This window comes from Echeneis naucrates, chromosome 3 (assembly GCF_900963305.1).
Source record: "Echeneis naucrates chromosome 3, fEcheNa1.1, whole genome shotgun sequence".
In the NCBI taxonomy this organism is placed as follows: Eukaryota; Metazoa; Chordata; class Actinopteri; order Carangiformes; family Echeneidae; genus Echeneis; species Echeneis naucrates.
This window is the reverse complement of record NC_042513.1, coordinates 20,948,740-20,972,106: the sequence shown is the minus strand read 5'-3', so window position 1 is coordinate 20,972,106 and position 23,367 is coordinate 20,948,740. Positions and strand designations below refer to the sequence as shown.

General features: G+C 41.9%; 1 protein-coding gene across 2 annotated transcripts in view; it reads right to left on the bottom strand.

The window, feature by feature from the left end:
* Nucleotides 1-23,367, bottom strand: part of galnt2 (UDP-N-acetyl-alpha-D-galactosamine:polypeptide N-acetylgalactosaminyltransferase 2) — a 44,224-nt gene that overhangs the window by 6,605 nt on the left and 14,252 nt on the right. For both annotated transcript variants that reach the window (XM_029497748.1, XM_029497749.1), the window contains exons 2-12: nucleotides 12,983-13,067; nucleotides 9,633-9,786; nucleotides 7,538-7,636; nucleotides 7,356-7,423; nucleotides 7,189-7,254; nucleotides 6,963-7,084; nucleotides 5,298-5,385; nucleotides 4,216-4,303; nucleotides 3,982-4,085; nucleotides 3,032-3,158; nucleotides 137-229 (exon numbers count right to left, since the gene is read on the bottom strand). In XM_029497748.1, coding sequence (XP_029353608.1) covers nucleotides 137-229; nucleotides 3,032-3,158; nucleotides 3,982-4,085; nucleotides 4,216-4,303; nucleotides 5,298-5,385; nucleotides 6,963-7,084; nucleotides 7,189-7,254; nucleotides 7,356-7,423; nucleotides 7,538-7,636; nucleotides 9,633-9,786; nucleotides 12,983-13,067 — 1,094 coding nt within the window. The remainder of the gene's footprint in view (nucleotides 1-136; nucleotides 230-3,031; nucleotides 3,159-3,981; nucleotides 4,086-4,215; nucleotides 4,304-5,297; nucleotides 5,386-6,962; nucleotides 7,085-7,188; nucleotides 7,255-7,355; nucleotides 7,424-7,537; nucleotides 7,637-9,632; nucleotides 9,787-12,982; nucleotides 13,068-23,367) is intronic.

The following is a 23,367-nucleotide window of genomic DNA, read 5'->3' as shown; positions in this document are numbered from 1 at the left end:
ACTGACTCCTTTTACAGCTGACATAATGCTAATTGGCAAACTCATTAATTCACCTATTCACAAGGCTGTTTCGTGTTATGATTGTACGGCATTATTCATTTTAACATGTGTACAGTTGACTCCTCAGGGTACTTACTTTCCATAGGGGACATTTCTGGCTGAGGGTACAGCAGCATAGTAGAAGTTTTTATACTCATCCATCCACACTTCTGCTGCCCTCCTTGTGTTCCTGGAAGAGGGGTGAGAAAAAGAAAAGGCCACCAGGGATCAGGCAGAAGAAGACAACCAGGAGAGATAGAAGATGAAAGGAGATATCAAAAGAGAAAAAAAAACAACTGGTAAGGATGGAGATGGATGTCCATCCAGACGAAGCCACAAACAGGGCAGGCGGTGAGAAAAACAAGGATGGAAACAGGTTAGGTAGGATGGTATGTGGCAGACGAAGCCAGCGTTGCATGAAAGATGACCAATCATCAAGACACAAACATGGACACACATACTGCCCTCCTCTCAATTTTTCACACATCCATCCAGCAGTAAGAGAGCCACAGGTTGAGCAGACGAATGTAAGCTTGTGATTATTTTTCCAGCTAATGCATTTGTTGTTCCACAGTGTGTGCGAGTGTTGCCATGATGTGCACTGACATTTTGGCAAATTTTTCATTTTTGTTCTGACACAGTATCATCAGAGTACATGTTAGGAGAAGTCGGAGATTGACGCGATCGTATCTGCTTTCTACGAACAGGATTTCAAAAATATTTACACCATGGCCCTGACCGGAGACAAAAAATCAACCCAATCACACCATATCTGGTTCTTTAGCTGCTTTTTTTGTTAGCTTTTAAGCGCAGGTTTTTGAAAAATATCAGGACATAAGTAGACAGAGGAGAATGAGTTCCGGGAATAGGAATCACATTGATGGATGGAATATTGTGAGCTTTTGTAACCATCAATATTATTGTTTCTTGTCATATCTGCTTCTATTTTGGGCCAATCATGCTTCCCAGCATGCCTTAAAGAATGTAAACAGAAAGCATAATCACACAATGGAAACTTTCATTAAAGATATGTCAAGTTAACAGTCACAGCAAAGCAGTAAGCCCATGGAAGTTGAGACAGCCTTGCTAGCTGCAGTTAGGGGAGGGGGGGGGGGGGGGGGGGGGGGGGGGGGGGGGGGGGGGGGGCATTTTAGAGAGAGCGAAGGGATGACATGAGAAAAACAGCCTTTGCTATCAGGTCTAAGGCTTAATGGTTGTATGGAGCACCTTAATGTGACCCATCTTTATTAATCTTTCATCATGGGAGTTTCCATTTGAAAGCTTGAAAGAGCGATAAATACAGCCATTCTCTGTTCTAGACAAAGACACAACATAAGCCATGCGAAGACTCAAAGTGACTTAAGTTCAGGAATACTTTCTTTCAAAAGTTTTCAGCTGCTTTGTTTTCCAGAAAACATTCTTACGAATAAGGAAACTGAACTTCTGTCGCTATGAATGTCTCGGTTTCAAACAGTGACGCCTCAATGAGGTCTGCCAGGACCAATTCCAAATGACCATTTTCTAGTCTAAAAGTCACAAGATCATCAACACCGTCACCTAAAGGTTCATAAATCTTGAGTTCAGTTGTTCAGCTGTTTCAACATTTTCCACTTTAACTACTTTCCGTGTGCAGAAATCTTGATTACATCCACTTTACCAGAGACAATGCTCACTTGGGAACTTCATCTGGCATTTACAGAGGTTTTTCTTCACACTCATTGTCTCAGCTTTTCTCCGAAGCACTGTTCTCGGGAGAACAATTACAATGCAGACAAAACAGGTGCTGTGTCAAGCTCTCCGGGATCACTGCCGGTGGCCATATGGGACAGACTCTGGTGTTTTATTCCGATTGAAGGGCAAGACGTCAAACTGAAGCTGCCTCAACGCCGACATGAAGCTGCTCTGCATTGTCAGCCTCCATTGTTCAGGCTGATATTTGAGAACACCACTAAAGCCGTTGATTAATAAATTATACTGGCAAAAACACACTGGGACTGTAGTCCAAAGCAAGTTTTCTTAGTTGGTATCATCATATAGAGAAACATGTCACAGTAAATTTGTCAGCAGTGATCGCCTGTTGGCTCTCTAGACTAATTTCCACACCCTGATCATCCCTGCTGGTTAGTCTGCCTTGTTGTGTAGCTATAGATCAAACCAATCTCTCCTGCAGCTGAAACACTGTCCTTGCCACAGGTATCTCTACAAAAATCAGAGATAACGACTTGAGTTATGAGCCAGGTCTGAAGATGTTCTGTGTTTTGGTGTAACGCCTTTTATCATGTGCCACCCCCCCCTTAACTGGCAGGACAGGGGGAGGGGGAAAGCACATCCACTTTAGACTGCCCATTATGCGTTTGTTGAGCCAAGCTTCATTTCCTAATCAGGGCCATGAGGGTTTGTGGGCTCAGTTCCAGGGGTGGTTTTTTGAGTTTGAATACAGCAAGAGATCTGTATCGTCCCGTGTGCAAGTCTGATGTTCAGTGATTATGTCGGCACATTTGCCAGAGCTCTTTAGGCAGCAAAATCAAAAACAGATCTTCCATATTCGTTCGTTGATTCATTCATCTTATCTCTACCGCTTATCCATTTCTGGTTTGCAGGGGGTGCTGGAGCCAATCCCAGCTCGTATTAGGTGAGGGCGGGGTCACCCTGGACAGGTCACCAGTCCATCACAGGGCCAACACACGGAGACAGAGACCAACAACCACTCGCAATCAGACCTACGGACAGTTTAGAGTCACAACCTAAATATGATGTCTTTGGACGGTGAGAGGAAACCCACGGAAGCACGGGGATATTTTCCATATTTAGCAAGAAAACTCATTCCTGATCTAAAGCCGTTTTTACTTTTTTGGTTTGAGTCTTTGGTCATGTCACATTCACTTCAGCAGCAGCTGGATTTTGTCCAGCTGAGACTGCATTATTCAGCTAGGCGTCAGGCGGCAGAGCAGAGGTCAGCGGATGTCTTGTCATGTGTTTTTTCATATGTCACCTTGCAAACACGGTCCCACTGCCACCAGGGAAGGTGTATGGATGTTGTTTTCTAAAGACGTGACCAACTCTACTGCAAGGGATGATCTCCAAGCTGCCGCCACACTGCCACACACGAAAGGAGATCTCTGAAACACACACACACGCAGAGAGTCAAAGACACGTTTCCTTTCCCACACCTGTTTAAACAAACTGTTTCCATTACAACAATTACAATTAATTCACAGTAAACCGCCTTGAAAGAAACATGGCTCAATCTGTCAGCTGTTTATTCTTAAAAATATCCCAGATGACTTCAGACAAAGGCTGCAGGGAGAGACAGTTGTTATCATATCATTGTAGTGTTTGAAAAATCAGCTCTATTGTACACACGCCAGTCATTTTCACTCAATACCATGTCATTATCACATTAATAGTGTTGTTTTCTAAGATTAACTCGACTGTGGAAGACACTTCACCCTATATCTGAGCGTCCATTACTGAAGCCTTTTATTTAAATCATAAACAGATGATTTCATGAGTTCAGCTCAGCCTCAGGCACATTTCTGGTGCTACTTCAGCACCCAATCTCACTGGAGAGAAAAGATTTCATAAGTGGACAGGAATCTATGGCTTTCAGGCCAAAGGAAAGCCGTTTGCAACAGAAAATATTTACAACCATGTGCGTGTTTAAGACAGATGTGGACAAAAGGTTAAAAGTGTCTGTTGGAAAATGAAAAACAGTTTGCATTAACAATAACAGTGTTGACAGTTTGTTTTTGAGGATGTTCTTCTAGCTAAATGTCTCTTTTTTGGGGGGGTGGGGTTACCTTAACCCTCCAAAGTTTTCTGTTCCTCTGAAAACCTTAACAGTACTTCGGCCGTATTTTAATCTCCTCTCCTATGATCCTACCAATTTCATTCTCCCCTGTAACTCCGCTGAAGTTGCATTCAGAGTGTGCTGGCACTCACCCAAGTTCTCTCCTCCCCATACATCCATCATCATGTCATACTTTCCCAGCTGCTCAAAGTATTCTTTATCCATGACGAATAGGCCGCCTGCTATCATTGGAGTCCTGCAGGGGAAGAGAGAGGAAGAGGGTAGGCGGGTGGAGTGATGAAGAGAATGAGATGAGCTGTTGATGGCAACTGGTGACCAAAACTTTGGCAGCTCTGGGTGAAAACTTAAGGGTGTGTGTGTCTTACTTTATGGGTGCGATGGGGTTCCCTTGTCTCGCTCGTCTTTGGTCCACAGTCATGTAGTCCCATTTAAACACCAAATTCCAGTCAAATCCTTCCAATACACACACATATAGAAGGAAGAAGACCAACACGCCCACTGTGACTAATATACAAGGTGCAATATACCACTTCATATATTCTAGTTTAGGTTTTATCATTAATATCAAATGATCACACCAAATAGGGAAATGTATGTTTGCCAGTTAAAGGAAAAGGGTTGGGGGCAGCTGCGCACACAATATTGAAATTATTTCTTTTTAAACTGATATGATGAACTTGTTCACAAATATTCAGCTATTTACACCTCCACAAACACAGAACAACCTATGCGTTTATTTGGAGTTTGTGAATTTAGATCCAATTTTCAATTTATTACTCGCTGTGCTAATGGTCTCTACCCATTCCTGAGGGAAATATCTGGATCTTTAGCTGCTAAATGCTCCGTTATGTTTACCAGCTACTCGCAAAGCGTGTGTGTCTGTGTGTGTGTTTGGTGCTGTGCAGTATAGTAGTGTGTGGTGAATTTTAGCTTTTTAAAGCAGTGAGAATATTATCTCTCAATCAGTAATACATTATAATCACACTTTAATATAAAAATATATCATCAAGCAAGTTTAAAATGAAAGTAAATAATAATGATTCCAGTATTAAAAAGATTAACTCTGGTGAGCTATAAAGAGCTTAACAGTTTTATTATCTATTTTGGTATGAGCACCTTATTCTGGGGAAACAATGTCCATCAGCACCACATAGACATATCTGAGGGTATTTAATCACTTTATGAGTGTGGATGCACTACCTTTTGAGGAAACAAACAGAAAAGTCTAAAGCTGTTAAACTAAATATGGCAGTTATGGACTTGGCAGATGTGCTTGTCCCCTGTGTGAGACTCAACAACAGTGGCCTTAAGTGGAAACACTTCTCTGGTATCAAACAACAGCATAAACACACTGCAATGGTGGAATGTATTGTGTAAAAGTAAATAACTCACAGCTGAGTTCTATTCCATAAACTACACAATCGTGCATGTGTGTCTACTCTGTTACCTCCTTTCAGATCGGCTGAGGCTCCTACATACTGGAAGTTGTCCATGTTGATGACATCAATAATGGGAGAAACTACTCTGGTCTTATCCTGAAAAGAAAGACAAATTGAAATGCACAAGCAATCCAGAGTATAAATAAATATTTGCGATAATAGGACAAAAATAAGCAAAGTGATGATTCTTGAGCAGCATGTAAATACCCTCAGCAGCAGTGATTCATATCTTTCATCAAAAGTCTATATTTAAGATCACTGTGTTTATGAAATGGAACAGAAAGCAAAGCAGCCCTCTCTTTTCACATCAAAACCGGGGTTGAAAATTGCAGAGCAGTAGAGAACGGGCTGCTCCAGCGGTCTGAGTGACAACAACAGGAACGGGCGTCTCAGCACCGGCTTGCTTTATTTACTTGGAAATATTTTGACATGACAAAGTCTTCATGCACGCAAACTGAATTTCTTCCTTCCTTTCCTTCCTTTCCTTCTGATACCAAGTTCTGAAAATGAGACCTTACTTGTTTTTCTGCAGTACGGGGGGTACTGAGAGAGACAGGAAATGTGACTCCACCAGGACTTAGCGGTGGGGGGGAGGTACTGTAATTATCTTAGTCATCTTAGTCTGAGATCAAACCTGATGACTAAAACCTAGTATGCAAATGGAAACATGCTCAAAAGAATGGATGAAGCAGCTCAAAAAGGCACAAATAGGCATCCAGATCTGAGCAGAATTCAGGGTGAGCAGGTTTCAGTTGTTAACCTAATATGAACAGCATCACATCGAACCTTTTAAGTCCTGAACTGTGCTGTTTGTGGACTGAAACAGCTGGAAACTGTTGCAGTAAAACTCCCAAACAATATTTACTTCTTGGTTAACACAATGAGAGCTCATAATGTGAGCTGGGTGTTCATCCAACAAACAGATTTCCAGTATCATGACACCCATAATCTCTTTTCAAGTGATTACTAAATGGCTTTACTGCTACTGTGACCTGTTTAGGTTTATTATGTTTCAGGATTTTCCTTCTGCTGTGGTTAGGAAAGAGGAAAGAAACTTGTGAGGGGCGTGCCTTTCTAAAAGTCAATAGACCCGATACTCTATTTGTGGGCACTTGTATTGAGATAAAACCCGATAATTATGGTCCCTGAATATAAAAATCATCTCACTGCCAGACAAAGTGATAATATTCTGCACTCTGTCAGAAGAAGAAAGAATTTGTTTATACGAGTGGATTTTAAAATCTTAATTCGCTATTAACCTAAAAAGACATGGTCAAACATTTCAGGTCAAAAAATGAAATGCTGCGCTTTTACAATGGGCGAGTCCAAACACTAACTCAACACTGTGTTACTGAATCAATGTAATTTGTGGTTCGTTTTTCTTTGCTAACAGGATGCTGATTCAGCTCCAGAGTTTCTGCTTTGGACCTTGGACTTCTGTGTAAATGGAGAAGTACAAATTTCTTCTGACTTTCTGGAGCATTTTTGTGTTTCACTTTCTTGTGCAAAAATATTGGACGAACAGTGAATGTCCAAAAAACTGAATCTGTACTGTTTATGTCAACTTGGCTGTGATTGTGATAGCAGGCTGCTTTTCTGGGTGTGAACTGTGTGTAACTAACATAGCTGCATTTTAAATACTGACAATAATGCGTGCGTTTGTGTGTGCTTACCTCAGCCACTCTCTCTAGTAGCGGCTCCAGCCAGTGGTCGTTACATTCGCAGTGAGAATCCAAAAATGTGAGGACCGGCGCTGTGGCTGCTTCTGCACCACGAACCCTCGAGCGCATCAGTCCTGAGATGAACATCCATTAGAGAAGTCAAACAACATCTAATAGCTTAACTGGAGATTGTTTTTGGAATGAAAAATACACAACTTTCTTCTTTCAATTTTAATACCTTCTCTGCGGTCATTCCTTAAAACACGCACTTTCTCAATCTTGCCCAGTAACGCCCCATCCTCGGCTGAAACACAAACACAATGCAGGTGAGACACATTACGTTTGCATTCACACGCTGATTTTAAAAGGTCTGAGATGAACAATGTGCTTGCATCTATTCCTCACGGTTATCGCTGTAGTCGTCAACCAGAATGATCTCCTTGACGAGGTGGGGAGGGCTCTTCTTCAACACACTGAACCGAGAGAAAGACAACTATATATCAAACAATGGAGAATCTCGGCCTAGAAATACAAATGAGAACTGCAACTGGAGATTTGAGTAGACAGCGCACACACCATTCACCTACCTGACCACAGTCCGCAGCAGAGCGGAGCGAGCCTCGTTATGGAAGGTGATGACCACGCTGGAGGCTGGTAGGTCTGACTTCCATTGTTTATGTCTGCAACTATGAGCACAAGAAATTGTAGAAATGAGAAATAAAAATGACAGAAAAACACAAACTGCACAAACACTCCCACGCACATAAGCACGCAGCTGAATGTGTGAGCCCTGCAAGCTGGAATCTCTCCCTACACAGACCCGTAACACATGAGCACAATGAAAGGATTCTGTATACACTAACACTGAGGTACAAACACACACACACACACACACACACACACGAGTTATCCTCTGGTAAAGCCAGTGCTGACAGTGGTTTTACCGACCACAGGGCAAAAAGCTGAGCAGACTGTGAGTGTGTGTGTCCAACAGAGTCAGTCAGACTGAAAATCAAGGCCGACGGTGCATGTTTCAAGGAATTAACCCTCAAATTCTGTCGACACAGATGTTTTCCCAGCTTGACTTTTGTATATGCAGCATGTCAAATGTGTAGAACAGTGTGAATGATGGCTATAGTTCTTCTGTTCCACATTTGTCTGCACAGCATTGGATTTGGATTGAAAATGGTGCTGCATCCATCTCGATTTTCCAAATAAAAGCACTTAGTTAAGATCACCGTAATAACACTGGCTCTTCCATGTTGTTAACTGCAGCTGCATTTTAACATTGCAATGCTGCCACATGACTGATGAATTAAATAACCTCTCAGTTTCGACAGGCGTTCCAAATAAAGTGCTCAGTGAGTGTGGAGTACATAATAAGCGAAAAGCTTTTGATGATGTGCTGAAACCACTGACCCAGCTCGGCCTTTTCTTTTTTTTTTTTTTTTTTTTTTTTCTGTCAAAGCTTCACAGTCTGTGCTGCCGCATGCTGCGCAATTGACACATCATGACCGGATCAATGGGAGACACATCCCTGCTCTTTCAGTGGCTAATGGCTTGAGCTGTTCTAGTTAGATCAATACATCAGTGAGGCCAGACTGCTGGCTTCATAAAAAATAGGCTTTGATTCACACACTGTGCATCTAGACAGATGACAGCGGTATTCACTTCTTCAGCTTGAACTGACTTACTGCTAAATTGAAGTCACTGTTGTTAAATGGACTATAAAAGTAAGTTGAGCATCATTTCGACAAAGCTCAGTGCTTTACAGTGAACTGGAGACAACTAAAATATATCAGCATTCACTTGGAAATAAAATTAATAGTGAAAATAATGATGTGAAATACAGCTTAAAATATTGGAGCTCCAGAATGACTCCAGGTTTCCATGACGTTCTGGTGCTTCTGGAATTTGAATTGAGACTCAGCCAGAAAACAAAAAGCTCATTACAGCGGAGACATATTCCTCTCAGTGTGAACAGAATATCCCTCTGTTCTTGGAGAACAGGTTTCTTCAGTCCTTCCTGCAGCACCAAGGCTGGCTCAGCGTGGCCTCACATTTGAAACCAGATTACTTTAAACAGTCACTGTAATCTAACACTGAGAAAGCCAAACAAAGGTTCATACACTGACTCTCTCATCAAATTCAGTCACACTTCATGACTTCCAAATTCTGGTTCTGCTCACAATGTGAGCAAAACCATGTAAGATCATGCCCTGGTATTTGGGCTTTTATGCAAGATTGAATTTTTCAAAAAGGTTGATTAGAAAGTCCTTCAAAAACATTATGCAGACACTAGAATCAAGCCGTCTAAAAAGGTAATGTATTATGTCTTGAGTTGTTTTTTCTCCTCATCCATTTAACAAGCTGAACAATCAGCAGTCGGGCTTGGTTTTATCCAGCGAGGTCGATGAGCAGTGTCTGTCTGTCTGTCTGTCTGTCTGCTGCTGCTGCTTCCTGCTTCTATCTGATAGACCACAATGGAGGGAGTTTCCTAGAGATCGTATCCAGCCTGGTTCCAATTAGTCAAATTGACAGCAAAGAACAACAGGTCCACACAAAATCCCGACACCAACACATGCAACAAAAACAGGTTAGGAGGGACAGTGTGGCAGCTCGCGACTGTATCAGGTGCAGGGTCAGTGAGTTAAAAATGCACACAGCAGCACAGATACGTACTGGTCATTTCTCGTATCAGGCACGGCTCTGTCCATACGGAGTTTGTCACTCTCCACCTGGTTGAACTTGTTCCTGGCGTACGGATCCTGACCTGGTCGGACCACTGTGGCTCCAACATATAAATCCTGGTCGAATTCCTGCCAGCGTACTTTACCTGGACATACACACAAAAAACATATGTGAAACACATTTCTGCCTTCTGCCGTCTGGATTGTGGGTTAGCAGAAATGGAGGACTGGAAATGGAAGTGCTTGAAAACATGCGCCATGCATTCAATTAAAAAGATTTTAAAACTTTAAAAGTAAAAAAATAAATAAATTTAAGTCCACCAGGAAAACTGATTAGAAACACACAACTGCACCATGTTCACAATCCTCAAGTTGACATTTGGGTTGCCAAATGTATATTTATAACTTCTAAATTAAAATTTATAAAATATATACTTTTAGATTAAAACTAAACCGACAGATAACAAATCCAGTATCATATTGTCAATGCAACTCTGTTGAAATACATGTTAAACAAACGCAACATACCTAAAAATAAAAAATTCCATCAAATATTGTGTTTAAACCCTCGCAAAGGTTTAAAATGTGTTTGAGGAATGAATGGGATTACACATCAGGGAGAATTTGAAATGTAGGCAGCAGCCTGGCTGATGCAAGGATCCTTCAAGACTGACAGGAAGGAAAGCTCGGCACTTTAAGTCGCTGCTTGACGAGGCAGCAACATGGCAGAGAGGAAAACTAACATAAAATGTATGCTGCTGCTTATAGTTGAATAAAATATGCAGAACTGAATTCAGGAGAAAAGGAAAGATTTTTATTTACTTTTTTTTTTTTGGCAAAGCTAGAAAAGACAAGAACATGTATTATGCATTGCAGCAAGTCAGGGGGGGTACATAAATTTTAGTATTTACAAAAAATGACTTCAGCCAAAAATATAAGACGCTCTCAGAGTGCATCGTATCTGGCTGACCAGATTACTGCGATCATTGTGCGCCAAACAGAGAAAGTTGTGATGTTTAATGTCACAGTTTATCACTGACTACTGAAGGTACAGACACACACGCAAATAATAATGCCACTAATTAGATGGGTGCAGCTGCTATGCTAATGGATTGTGTTAAACATATGGCAGTGTGAGATTACACTTTCTCTCAGTTTGGATGAAAGTGTGCAAGACAGGCAGAGAGACACAGACAGACAGACACTGAGCACAATGAGGAGGGGAGCCAGTGAGCTTCTGTGTGCGTCTACCCTGACGGTATGTGAATGTGTCTGGCATGCTAATTAGCTGAAGCCTGGGATGATTTGCCTGTGCCTATTCAACAAAGGAGCCTCTGAGACACTGCTGCATGTGTCAGAGAGCTTGATGTCCTTTCTGATATCTATGTTTAGTGGCACCAAGTAATTAAAGTGGTGAAATTAATGTTTCAATCTCTCGCTGTGGGAGTCTTTAACGCAGAGTCATCCTTTCACTGTTTCCTTTGTGCATTCAACCGCCAAACCATCTCAACTCCTGTGGTCTCACTGGGATTACCAGCTGACATTTCCCAAATACTCCGTCTGTCCACGGAGTGTCCAGGTAGGCAGACCCGCAGAGACCCGGCCGGTGGTTTGCTGTCCCCGTGAATGGTGTGGTCTTTAGTTGGCTTTTTCTCCTCCACTGCCTCCCATCACTGAGCCGTTTCCACCCACAGCTGGTGATTGGCTGCTTTTGTTTGTTGCAGCATTTTCTGTGAATCTCTGTTGTGTCTCCAACTGACTGTGTCCGGGATGCAGGAAGCAGTACGGAGCCATGAACCCTCCACCTACCAGCTCAGAGTAAACCGGCACTGGACGTGCAAACATGCCTTCCTCAAAAAAAAAAAAAGAAAAAAATCCAGGAGGGGGTGGGGACCCAAAACAAAAAAACTTTATAGTTTATGGCTCTGTCTTGATAAATAATCACTGCGTACAGAAATAAACACTGACGGCTGACGGGAAATAATTTAAATGCATAGAAGCCAACCTTAAAACATACAGTACAATGTAAACCTTAAAGCTGTGGGAGAGGAGAATGTCCTCGAACAAATGACCATGGGTTTATGTAAAGCTTCTTTTAAAACAAAGCTTAAGTCTCTGGTTTGGCTCTTGCCTGCAAAACAACATAATATGAACCAGTTCGATAAGATCCCCAAACCTTCAACAAGCACCAGTCATTTCTATAACCTGGACACGGGATGGTGATGGGTGTCTGACGTGTGGACGGTCAGGTGTAGAAAGAAACAAGATTAATGTCACCACACCCATGTATGGATTATCAAAAAGTCAAATTTTGACATTTTCCACCAACAACTACAGCTCATTCAAGATAATAATTCATTAATTGGTCAACAGAAATAGAAATAATAGCTTCGGTCCTAAACACGTCTTTCTTTCTGCCACTTTCAATCAGACCATTCTCATTACTTTTGAGTCTGTCATCCATCTTTTTTTTTTTTTTTTTTTTATCTCGGTCTACTCCTCTCCACGTTTCTCTTTCCAACTATTTCTCACTTTTTCTTTCTCCTTTTGCGAGTTTGTCTGTCTGCGTTGTGGGTGATAATGTGATACACTGCTCTCATTAAGTGGAAAGTCATTCTGAAGTTGAAATGCCTCTCTTCAACTTTCAGATTGGATCCCATTTCTGCTGTTGGATCAGACAACAGTGTGTATTCAGTGTTCATGGGTGCTGTGAAGGGGGGGGGGGGCGGTGGCAGCTGCTCTGAGCCAAGCTGAGGGTGAGAGCTGAATGAGAAATGACTGCTCTGTTGCTCTTTCTGCTGTGACTCCTCTGTTAGTCTGTCAAACAATGTTTCTCAGAGTCTGGGTGGAGACGCATAGTTGGGTTTGTGGGGGGATTAAAATGGAAACCTGAATTATTCTGGATAAATTAGTGGCTTGGACGTCTGAAGTGTGATCACATGATTGGCCGCACTGAATTTTCTCTGTTGTTATTTGAACATGGTAAGTTTAAGGACGCTGAAGATGTTCGTGTTCTCCTGGTAATTAAACTGTAACACTGCTTTAACGTTGTTACCACATTTAAAAAAAATGAAATGGGTTTGGTTGCGGTGTACAGTGTCTGTCATGCACATGCTTTACAGCTGCTCCGAGTTTGTTCTGTCCCTCCCTGTAGTGCAAATACAAACACTGAGGAACTGAACCGTCGGCAGAGCCTGGTCTAAAGCGCTGCTTATATATTACTGTAATTTTTCTCTTTTAATTAATGAATACATGGATATGATGACGATTAATTGCATTTTATCCATTCCAGACCAAGTCGCAGTATAGAGGTGGTGCATGATGTGTGATGAAGTTTCCTACCTGGTGGGAGAGTCTCCAGGTGACCCTTGTCATCCAACATGTGAGTTTTGCTCCTAACAGACAAGTCACTGGAGCCCCAATCATCCTGAAGGAAACAAAGAAAAACTGTAAGACACACATCACCACACAAACGGGTCAGAGTGACTGAGACAGAAAATTAGAGCATGTACACACGTGAAGATTGTTCTGAGACTTGTTTTATTCCACACCATAAAGAGAAAACCAATATTTAAGTAATTTATTCAGGAAGAAAATTAACTGAGATGAGAGTGATTCATGATTCTATTAACCTAAAATACTGATCAATCAAAACTGTCTTCCAGCGACGGACTTGGCTAAACAAATCAATTCATATCCTTGTCTCATCTCATTCAGTCTCCAGTCCGATGCCTCAGTTGTGCACCGCCTGATAACAGGACTGAAAGCCTGTTTTGTTCCCCATCATTCAGTGTTTGAATGACCATGTGCAGTGAATCGACAAACTCAACTGGGCCAACTCATCCGTCCCTCTGCCCGGTCACACATCCGTTATCTTCTTCACCACGGATGTCGACGGTGAACTGACAGACTCTGTCAAGCCTGAGCATTTACACAACCGGGTAGATGAAACCGCCGTCCCTCCTGTCCATCCATGTTACCATTAAAATCCATGAGATCAATGCACAGGCAGGCACTGCAATTAGTGCCATTCACTCCGTGTCCAGACCGCTGCCCTTGACTCCAGAAAACTTGTTTCAGCTCCCTTATTTTCACCTTTAGCTTCTCCAAAATGCTTTATTGATCTGTTTTTTTTTCCTGCCACAGGAGACCAAATGACAGTTTGAGACCATCATCAATAGTACTTAACAGTTCATTACACACATGAGGGATGGCGGACTCTCTTTATGCCTTTGAATTTCTAGTGGCAAACTGTCTGCAGTTGTTTTCTCTGACTGCCACTGATCGTTCCACTCTGAGAAAACATTTCCATTCATCTGCCGCGGACGGCTCTTCAATCTGCTCTATAACAACACCCATTTTCTAGTGACTGCAATAAGATTAGGCTCTCGAACACCCACGGCCACTACAAAGGATCCTACATCCATTTCTACGCATGTTCACAGCAGCAGCGTGCGCACACTCAGAGTGATGTGCTCAGGGAAAATAGGACACATTTTCAGGTAAAATAAATCAACACATAAATTTATTTTTATTTTTTCAGTGGAAAGGTTCTCAAGCCAACATTTTGAAACATTTTCCTGGCTCTGCAGAAAATCCTCCACGTTATAGCTGACAGTTTATAAAACTGAAAAACTTGCATCCGCTGATTTTGGATATCAGTAAACAAGCATTTGCATGTGCCCACATCTTTCATAGCAGTGTAATTTTTTCAAGGTGATGCGATGATAGGAGCGTTTAACACCTCAGGGAGTTGTATGAGGTGTGTCGTGCTCTCCGTCAGATCACGTTGATTATTATTGTCAGATCCTCGGGCTCTTCAGACGCCCATCCAAACTTTTCGATGAGATCAAAGTTGTACTGGCTATATTACCGAGCCTGAACGTTTTCAGTTACACCTTCTACACAAACCATTTTCCATCCACATTTTTTGAAGAAGCAGCTTTTGAATTTTTTATTTTGCTTTTCTTTACATGAGCAAGCTCGCTGGCAGGAGTCAACTGACCCCTTTTCCACTCTCAGTTTGCCAAGCAGAAACGGGCATCATATGAATGGTAAAGGTGCTGAAGTCCAAGTGATGATAATGGTTAAAACACAGCATCACATTTTCTCACAAATACTGTGTATAGCTCAACAACTTACTCCAACCTGGCAACAATCTACCAGAAGATTTATGACAGTTTGAGCAGCTGCTCTCAATTTACAATCAGTTTACAGGAATACATGGACTTCAATGAAACAGATCTGGCTGAACAAGAAGCTTCCTGTAGCAAATGTAATTTCCCTTAGTTTTTTTTTTTTTTAACTAATTTAAAAACATCTTCTTTGATATATCAGGGATGTTATTATGTTAAATTCCCATTGGGAATTAAAAAAAAAGTCAGATTCATGTCCCATGCTGTTGTTTGTGTCTGTATCCTCATGAAGAGTGAGTGCTGGGAACAAACTGGGAGTTATTTTTCTGCTTTGCTTGTCAACGTCAAATGGCTGCACATGTTCTGGGCTTAACTTTCATTTTTGACTGCAGAAATGTATCCGTCTCTTTTTAAAGGGGAATAAGTGATGAAAATGAACATAAAAGTGAGTGAAATTGTGAACAAACCAAAGTGAAGAAAAGAAGACTGAAACTCTTGTGCTGCTTCTGTGTTGCCCGTTTTCTACCCAAATGCACTCTGATTTATGGAAATGTCCCGTCACAAGTTACTGAAGGCATTAGGAGATGCAGTTTGTGTGATTTATCAGCGAACGGTTGCTAGAAATATGACTTATTGCTGATTAAAACAGGATTTAAAAGGGCAGGTCGGCTACTTTTATAACTCACACATCACATGAATGGCTGTATTTGAGAAAGGTCGCAGTCTGTGTCTGCCGTCCCTCTAAAACACAAACATGATTGATTTGAAATGTGTTCACTCACCCAACACAAACCAACATATCCCTTTGTCAGCCAGAAATATTCACGGAACAGAAAATCATTCTGACTCAATCTCAACAACCAGTTTTCCCTTTGCTTAGCTTTTCGTGTAGGTATGAAAAGATAATTTACTCCCAGTGACAATATTATATATTTACAGACTCTGTATCACCATCTTCACACAAAGTAAAGCTACCGTTGATGTTCACCGTCTCATATTTCAACAGAAGACTTCCACCCCAGCAACGTCTCTTCAAGAGGCAATTTTATTCAAATATAGTGGATTATTTTATACACATTTACTCAGGTGATCTCCACTAAACGAAAAATAATGTTCTGGGAGTTTGAACCCAGAAAATTTGGGGGTGGGGAGTGAACATGAGTATCTTTCTAATTTAATCTGCCTTTTTAGGATTTACTCTTGGTTTGTTTTTCTGCTTTGAGCCATCAGTTTGTGGGTGAGCATGTCCCTGTATGAGAGTGAGAGTCTGATGCTGCATTACGAAAAAACCGACAACAAAGCACAAACATCTTACAGAACCCAGAGAGATAGTGAATACGAAGACCCCGATCTTTTCTGTCCATCTGTTTGTGCTCGGATCGGCCCAGTGCGTCTCATCTTCCCAGCTGGTGGCCGTTTAGTTAGGCTGCTTTGGGCCTTTGTCTCCTTTTTTACTTTGTTCATCGGCACACACGCAGATTAGACTGATGAGTCTAATGACATTCACAGCCCTCATGGATTCTTGAGTTTTCCAATTAAAGTTTAAAAAAAAGTGGAAAAAAAACGTTTCGAGAAAATGATGTCTCTCCAGCTTTTGTCATGGCTTCATGAACCAAGTTGTGACACTAAGCGTGGGATTGATTTGTGGGTGTGTTTTCGTGTGAGGCTGTAGCATCAGGTGACAGGAGGCTAAATGGGGCAGAGAGAAAATTATACTTGACAGGTCACAGGCAAGAGTCTGAGTGTGTCGGAGTGTGACAAGTACACGCTGCATTGTCAAAGCACCGTATGTTGATTAGCTCACGGATGCTGTCAGGAGGAATTTCAACATCTCACTTCAACAATTTCAGAATCTGTCTGTTGTACACGTCAAATGTGCAGCAGTCTGACTCCCTCTTATAAACTGTGTAAAGACAACTGAGGTCACAGCTGTTATTTACCACTGCTTCAAATCACATTTACTGGACATAAAAAAATATTTAGGTTGTTATGGTGCACGAATAGTCAATTCATAGTCCACGTTTTGATTTGGAGCGATCTCCAGTCCGAACAAGTGGTTCCTCTCTGCCAACTAAAGGATCTCTGTGAGGCACCACAGAGCTCTCACACCTGCTTCTCTGATAATGGGATGGACTTTAAGCCCTTAACAGATCAGACCAAGCATGCATGTGTGTGTCAACAAGTGTCAGCTCATATTTGTGTATGTCGGGGGTTTGAGAGCTCACATGCATTAATGCGTCAGTCTGGTTTACATGCACACTTTGAGTACTTATCTGACTGCGAGTGAATGTGTGTGTGTGTGTTTTTTCATCTAGTCCCAGATGAGACTCTAATGGTCATAGCATAATCTACAGTAATCTGATCACATCCACTGATGGATTATCTCAGATACGAGCCAAGACTTCACCAACACACAATGCCGCACTAACGACGCACACACTTACTGACACATAAATGGATTACATGCACGAACCCAAAAAAGCTGTATACATTATTTTGGGTTGATTTAGCACAAAACCCCTCCAACAGTCAGTACAGCACAAATGATTTTGGACCAAACTGCAGCGAGGAGATGAAGTTATGAAACATTAATGGACAGTAGCACACACTGACGTAACAAAATGATCCGGTAATTTCAAACGCATTGAAATTGGTTCACCAAAACGTCCATGAATGTCTGACTGAAATTAATGCTGTAAGCATTTGCATTAATAAACCCAAAATGAAACAAATGAATGTATTGTACTCCCCCATTTAATGCACTAAGAAATATATCGCTAGATTTAACGTGTCTCGTGAGCTAATGTCACTGAAACCACAGATCAATGTTGCTGGTTTTCAGTTTGTACACTGGCTGACGTAACAGATGCTGTTTGGTGCAGCCCCCCCCCCCCCGCTCGCACAGGACGGCACACAGCAGTAAGTGCTGTGAGTGGTTAGAGGAAACGTCCTTCATGACGATGGCTCAGGTTCAAGCCCCTGTGACAGCCAGCATCTGTCCTGCTGAGGTGTCCTTCAGCAAAACACTGGATCCTGATCAGCTCCAGGCGTGGAGATCAGTGAGCCGACCCTTCCCACAGAGCTTCAGTCATGTCACAACACATACATCGTTTGTCCCTTTTTATGAGTGTTCCCTGTGGAAAACACACCACATTAAACATATTAAATCTGAAAGTAAAATACACAGAACTTTAGCTTGATTCAAGGCCAGGACATTTAACTGAGAATCACCTGTTGTTGCGGTTGAGTAGAAAATATTCTTTTTAATTGGTGCAGTCTGTTCTGTGATGTAAAGCACCAACATGATTATATCATCACCCAAAGCCATTTAACGTCTTCAGAACTGACCCTGAGTTGAACTCTCTGAGGTTCAAGATGCAAGACAGGAAACTGGAGGCAACCCACAAATCATCACAGAGAGGAAAGAAGACAGGAGCTTAATTTATCTTTCAGTAGGAGGCCTAGAAAGACACATTTCATTCTTATTAACGTTAATGCACCGAATGACATTTCCCCTCCTAGAGCCATGTGGCCAGCACAGCTGAAAAAAAAAAAAACAAAAACAAATCAAGGACATACAGTTTACCAAAGATAAACACCAGAGACCGAAGAACCCCAGCTCCTCAATCAGCTCTGCCTCATTTTCTTATTCTCCATGGTGGTTGAAAAGAAGTTGAAGGTTCAAAGTCGCTCAAGGGGCATCTGCTTTTACTGAACGTGCATTTACAAAGCAGGACTGTGCAGATTTGGGTCAGTGTCACATGGTTCATCATTAAAAACAGGGAGAGTTGATTACTTTGCAGCCCGCCCCTACATATTCTGCTTATTAGCAGGGAAAAAAAACCCCGCAGCATGGTGTGTGTGTATATATGTGTATTATTTATTTTTTTGCACAAAAGTTCGACATCTTCATCTGCGTGCGACAGAGAACGTGCACACGTCCTCGCTGTGACTGTTAATACGCCTGAGTCAGGCTTCTTGCAGTGACACCATCCTCTCCGCCTGGCACTGCAAGTTGTTTATCCAGGAGAAGCAAGAATCTAGAAAAAGTTGCATTTCTTTCCTCTTTAATCACTGCTCAGTGTCCTAGGGCCACACACACACACACACACACACACACACACAGAGTATCTTCTGGCAGTAGTTTAACATGAAAGGAGTGAAAAAAGACTGTTGCCAAAAACAAGTCCTAAAAAACAGCTCTAACTGGGATGTCACACAGCTGAGGTGGGAGGATGTAGATGGCGGGGTTGGGTCGATTTGTTTTGCCTCCCAGCTAAACTTCCCAGCAATGCATTGTTGAAGTTCAACCTGCTGAGACTAACCGATTTTTTGTGCCTCCACTGCAGCAAACTGGAATAAAAGTCACATTACATATGGCTGAACGTTTCACCTGCAGACATCCATGCTTTCCAGTTCCTTCAAACTTCATTTCATTCTCATCGCTCTCCTGCTGGACTTGGCTCCGCAGCCTTTTGTCAGGCGGTGGTATCTCCTTCTTTGTCCTTGGTGACTTTCATACTCAGCTTGCTTCATCCTCAAGATGCTCCCGTATACAAAATCACCTTCTACTCACCACCATGTCAGATTACACTTCTTTGGCTTTAAGTCTCTAACTAAACTTGAAACATCTTGGCCTTCCATCATACCAGTTTTTCAGAAACTTAATTTTTGCACCTTTTGCTTTAACTCTAAATGGTTCAATTTATCTGTCTGTTCCTTTAATACTGTTGAGGGAAAACATTACACCACATCATTGTGCACACGGCTGATTAAATTGTCACCGTAACTGGTTGGCAAACATGTTGGCCCCTCTTTCCATGAGTGAGGCAGATAAAGAGTGACAGGAAAATTGCAAATGACAATGGAGGCGAGAAAGCAGAGAAAAATGATGCAGCCGTCTGCCAGACAGAGATTTATCTACGTCAAGTCATACTTGTCTTTGTGGACTATGTGATGTGTCCACTTACATTAAACTGCATTAAAATGCTCACCTACTGCACAATGTGAATGATGTTGGAGAGGCTGTGACTTGAAAGGATGATGGATGATTGGTGAGGCGGGTCCCCATTTTAGTTTTCTACAATGTCCCACTGACATAAACAAAAAAAGTGAACTTAGCTTTAACACCACTTTGAGCCACCATTAATTATGCTGTGTGATGTCGTGCAGCCAGATAAGACTCTCCACACACACAGTCCGTTTTACAGGCAGAGGAATGACACACAGACACTGCCGCCACACTCTCCAAACCCACACTGAAAGACATTAAGACCGGGAATATATTCAGGTACGAAACTTCAAGACTCAACGCCAAATCACTTCCTTTCCAGGATCTGAGAAATGGCATTTAAAGTTTTATTTCCTGTGTCCCTTGCAACTGAGCCCTCCGGAGGAAACAAAAGAATGATTTCATATACAACATTTGTAAAATACAGAAAAGAGAAGCGGAGAACTACCCAACAAGGTAACAGAGCGAATCTTCAAGATGCTCAGTCAACAAGCCCTGGATGAGAAAACACACTGTGCTGCTCTCTGTCTGACATCTAATAAGGCGTGAGACAAAGGGTAACGTTATCCAAAACATAACAGAACAATCTGAAGTGCATCAGACACACACAAAGACTCCCCTGCTGATGCATGGCTTCAGGAGATGGCTGCTCTGCTTCAAACACGTGGAGCAGCTCATTAGGGTGTTGTGTAACTTAAAAATAATGTCAGTCCATAATAAAACCTCTGAGCGAGCGAGAGAGAGAGAGAGAGAGAGAGAAAGAGAGGGGGAGGGGGGCTGTCCATCCAAAAGAATTTGACCATGAAAAACCCTTCAACTTCACTCACTTGTGAGTCCAGACTGCACAGAGCAAACTGTGACAAGTTGCACCAGGGTGTGTGTGTGTGTGTATGTGCCTAAAAAAAAAAAAAAGAGTTAGATTGAAGGAGGGCGAGAGAGAGAGAGAGAGAGAGAGAGAGAGAGAGAAGCTTAGGGGGTGTGAGGCCACTCAATGGCGCAATTGTGTGAGCTGGCCCTTTTCCTAAAACCCCATCTGCATCCTATACACACATACACAAAGAAAGAGACACATTCCTGTACACACACAAAAACTCCAACTTAAAATCAGACCACACCAACCCATAACTAAAATAGAACTGATCAGTCTCCGCTCCTCCATCCATATTTAACGGCAGCTCAGGTTGGTGACGTCTGAATGGACCATCTCTTGCTCCCTGCTGCTCTCACGAAGGATCGTTTACTAAAAGCACAGTTTCTGTATCGTAGCAGTTTTAGCTCAGAAAACATCCACAGAGGGAAGCATCTTTCCTCGGGGAACATCCCGTTTCAAACATCCGAGCTGTCTGCTGCAGTGATTCACTTCCAGACCACAGAAAGGAAAGGTATATTTTCACTGAGCGCAAAATTATTTGTTGTAATTATTTTCATTATTGAATCATTGCAACAATTCAGAGCCACTGCTTTTCAACAGATTCAGATTTTTGTTTGCTCACAGACTCTGAGCACAGCCACAGATACACAACATGAATAAATGCATGCATGTATAATGTATGTAAGACTGAATGCAGCTCACGTAAACTAGTGTCTGTTTTGAAGGCAGAATAAAAAAGCGTGAGTCAGCATGTTATGATAATTGATTTTAATATCCTGTCACTGCTTCATAAAGCTCTTAATGCTTTTAGCTCTACTTATTTATCAGATCAGCTTTCATCTTATCAGCCTCAGGTCTTCTGGTCATGGCCTTTTAATTTTATCCAATGTCAAAACAAAAACCCACAATTAGGCATTTTTTTGTTACTATGGGCCAGCCTGAGGAGTTAATAAGGAATTATGGCCATCAATATAGCCCTGAACCCACAGAAGCCTCTTTAAAAAAAAAAAAAACTTCATCTAAAACTGTTCAATTTAAAATGATAGAAAAGAGAAAATTCTCCAATTTCAGTTTCTGGAGTTTGTAGTTAAACTGAAGATCTGACAGGAACGAATGTTCAGCCTCTCATTAAAGACATGACATGTCCTAGTTTTCTTGAAATTAAGCACAAATTAATTTTTCCAGCAATGAGATACTGAGAAATTTCCTCCTTTCAGCCTACGTGCTGCATGTTCCTGAGGGGGAAACGCACACCGCTGACTATTTGTCTTCGACTCACTGGTGGAACATGCTGACTGTTAATATGGCCGCAAGGCCAGTTACCAAACACAACTCTTTAGACCAAACTGCTGCTTCCCTGTCAGTCACGGCTAATTCAACAGACAAAAAAAAAAAAAAAAGAGCTCAGTTTCATTGTGTCTGTTACATCTATTGTTGTAGCACTGCAATGCCACACACAGGTTTTTTTTTTATGTTGTGACAGAGACACAAACTCTTGTGTTTCAGAGCAGGACTGGACAAGGACATGAAAACACTGGAGAGAAAAAAAAATGGTTTGTTGACAGAAGCAGGAAGAAGATCGTTGAGAGGAACCGGGGGGGTCAGGCCGAAAGGGGGATTGGCCACAGCCCACCAAGTCTTCACTGCCATCATGGAAAGTTGCGTGGCTCTCGTGCCAGTACGTGAATTTAAAGATGGAAAAAGTCTGACGATTCTCAGTCTCAAACTAAAATGTTTTAGTTCCTGAAATCCTTTGTCATGATTATTCAGCATTTCGAAAGCTTCTTATTCCCTGCTGTGAGCCTGTGGGAGTCTGAGAATTAATTTGAACAAATGACTCCTGATAATGGGCAAGTTCAGTTTAAATTTTGAGAAACAAGGGGAGGCGCTGCTGGAGACATCGAGAAAGGGAAAACAAGACAGGGAAGAAGAGAGGAAGAGCAGCAGAGAAATCTGGAGTGAAAGCAGAGGAGGAGATGGAGTGAAGTGCTGAATCATCTAAGTGTGTCAGAGGAGCCAAAAAAGTAGGCCGGGGTGGCGGGGTGCTCAGGGTGGGGAAGTTAAAATCCCTCAATTCAAAGTCTTTCATCAACCATTTGCTTCCTCCCTTTCCTTGGCCCTGCACCCCACTTCTCCTCCCTGCTTTGATGCCCCCCTCCTCCCTGCTAACAGAAAAGGATTGTCCCTCTTCAACCACAGCGGTGGTCTGTGATTACCACCACCAAAAATGCTGCTGCTTTTTTCCCCAGCTGTTTGTTACATGGAAATAGTGATGATTTGTGAAAATTGCAGCTCGTGGTGTCATTTAAAATTAACATAATGATTGAGAGTTAGACAAAAAAGGCAGAAAGATAAAAATTGCATAGATTTGCGATAAAGCTACAGAAAGTTACACTTCTGATTCATTACCTCACACAATAGGAGTGTGTGTGTGTTTTATTGGAACAGGAAAGAATTTAAAGTTTATAAATATTTTCTTTCCCATATAGGGAGAAAGGTTTTCTGTAGGGAGATTGAAGGGAGGGTGTGTTTTTACGTAAATGGGCATCTGAGCAATAATTAGCTGTAGTGCATGTTGCTGTAAGTGTGTGTAGGCTGAACCAAAGCCAAGGTTTACAGTCTGCATGCGTTTCTTATACATGGCTATGTTTTATGCAGAACCATGTCATCACTAATGGAACAGCACGAAATGCTGAAACACGCACATATA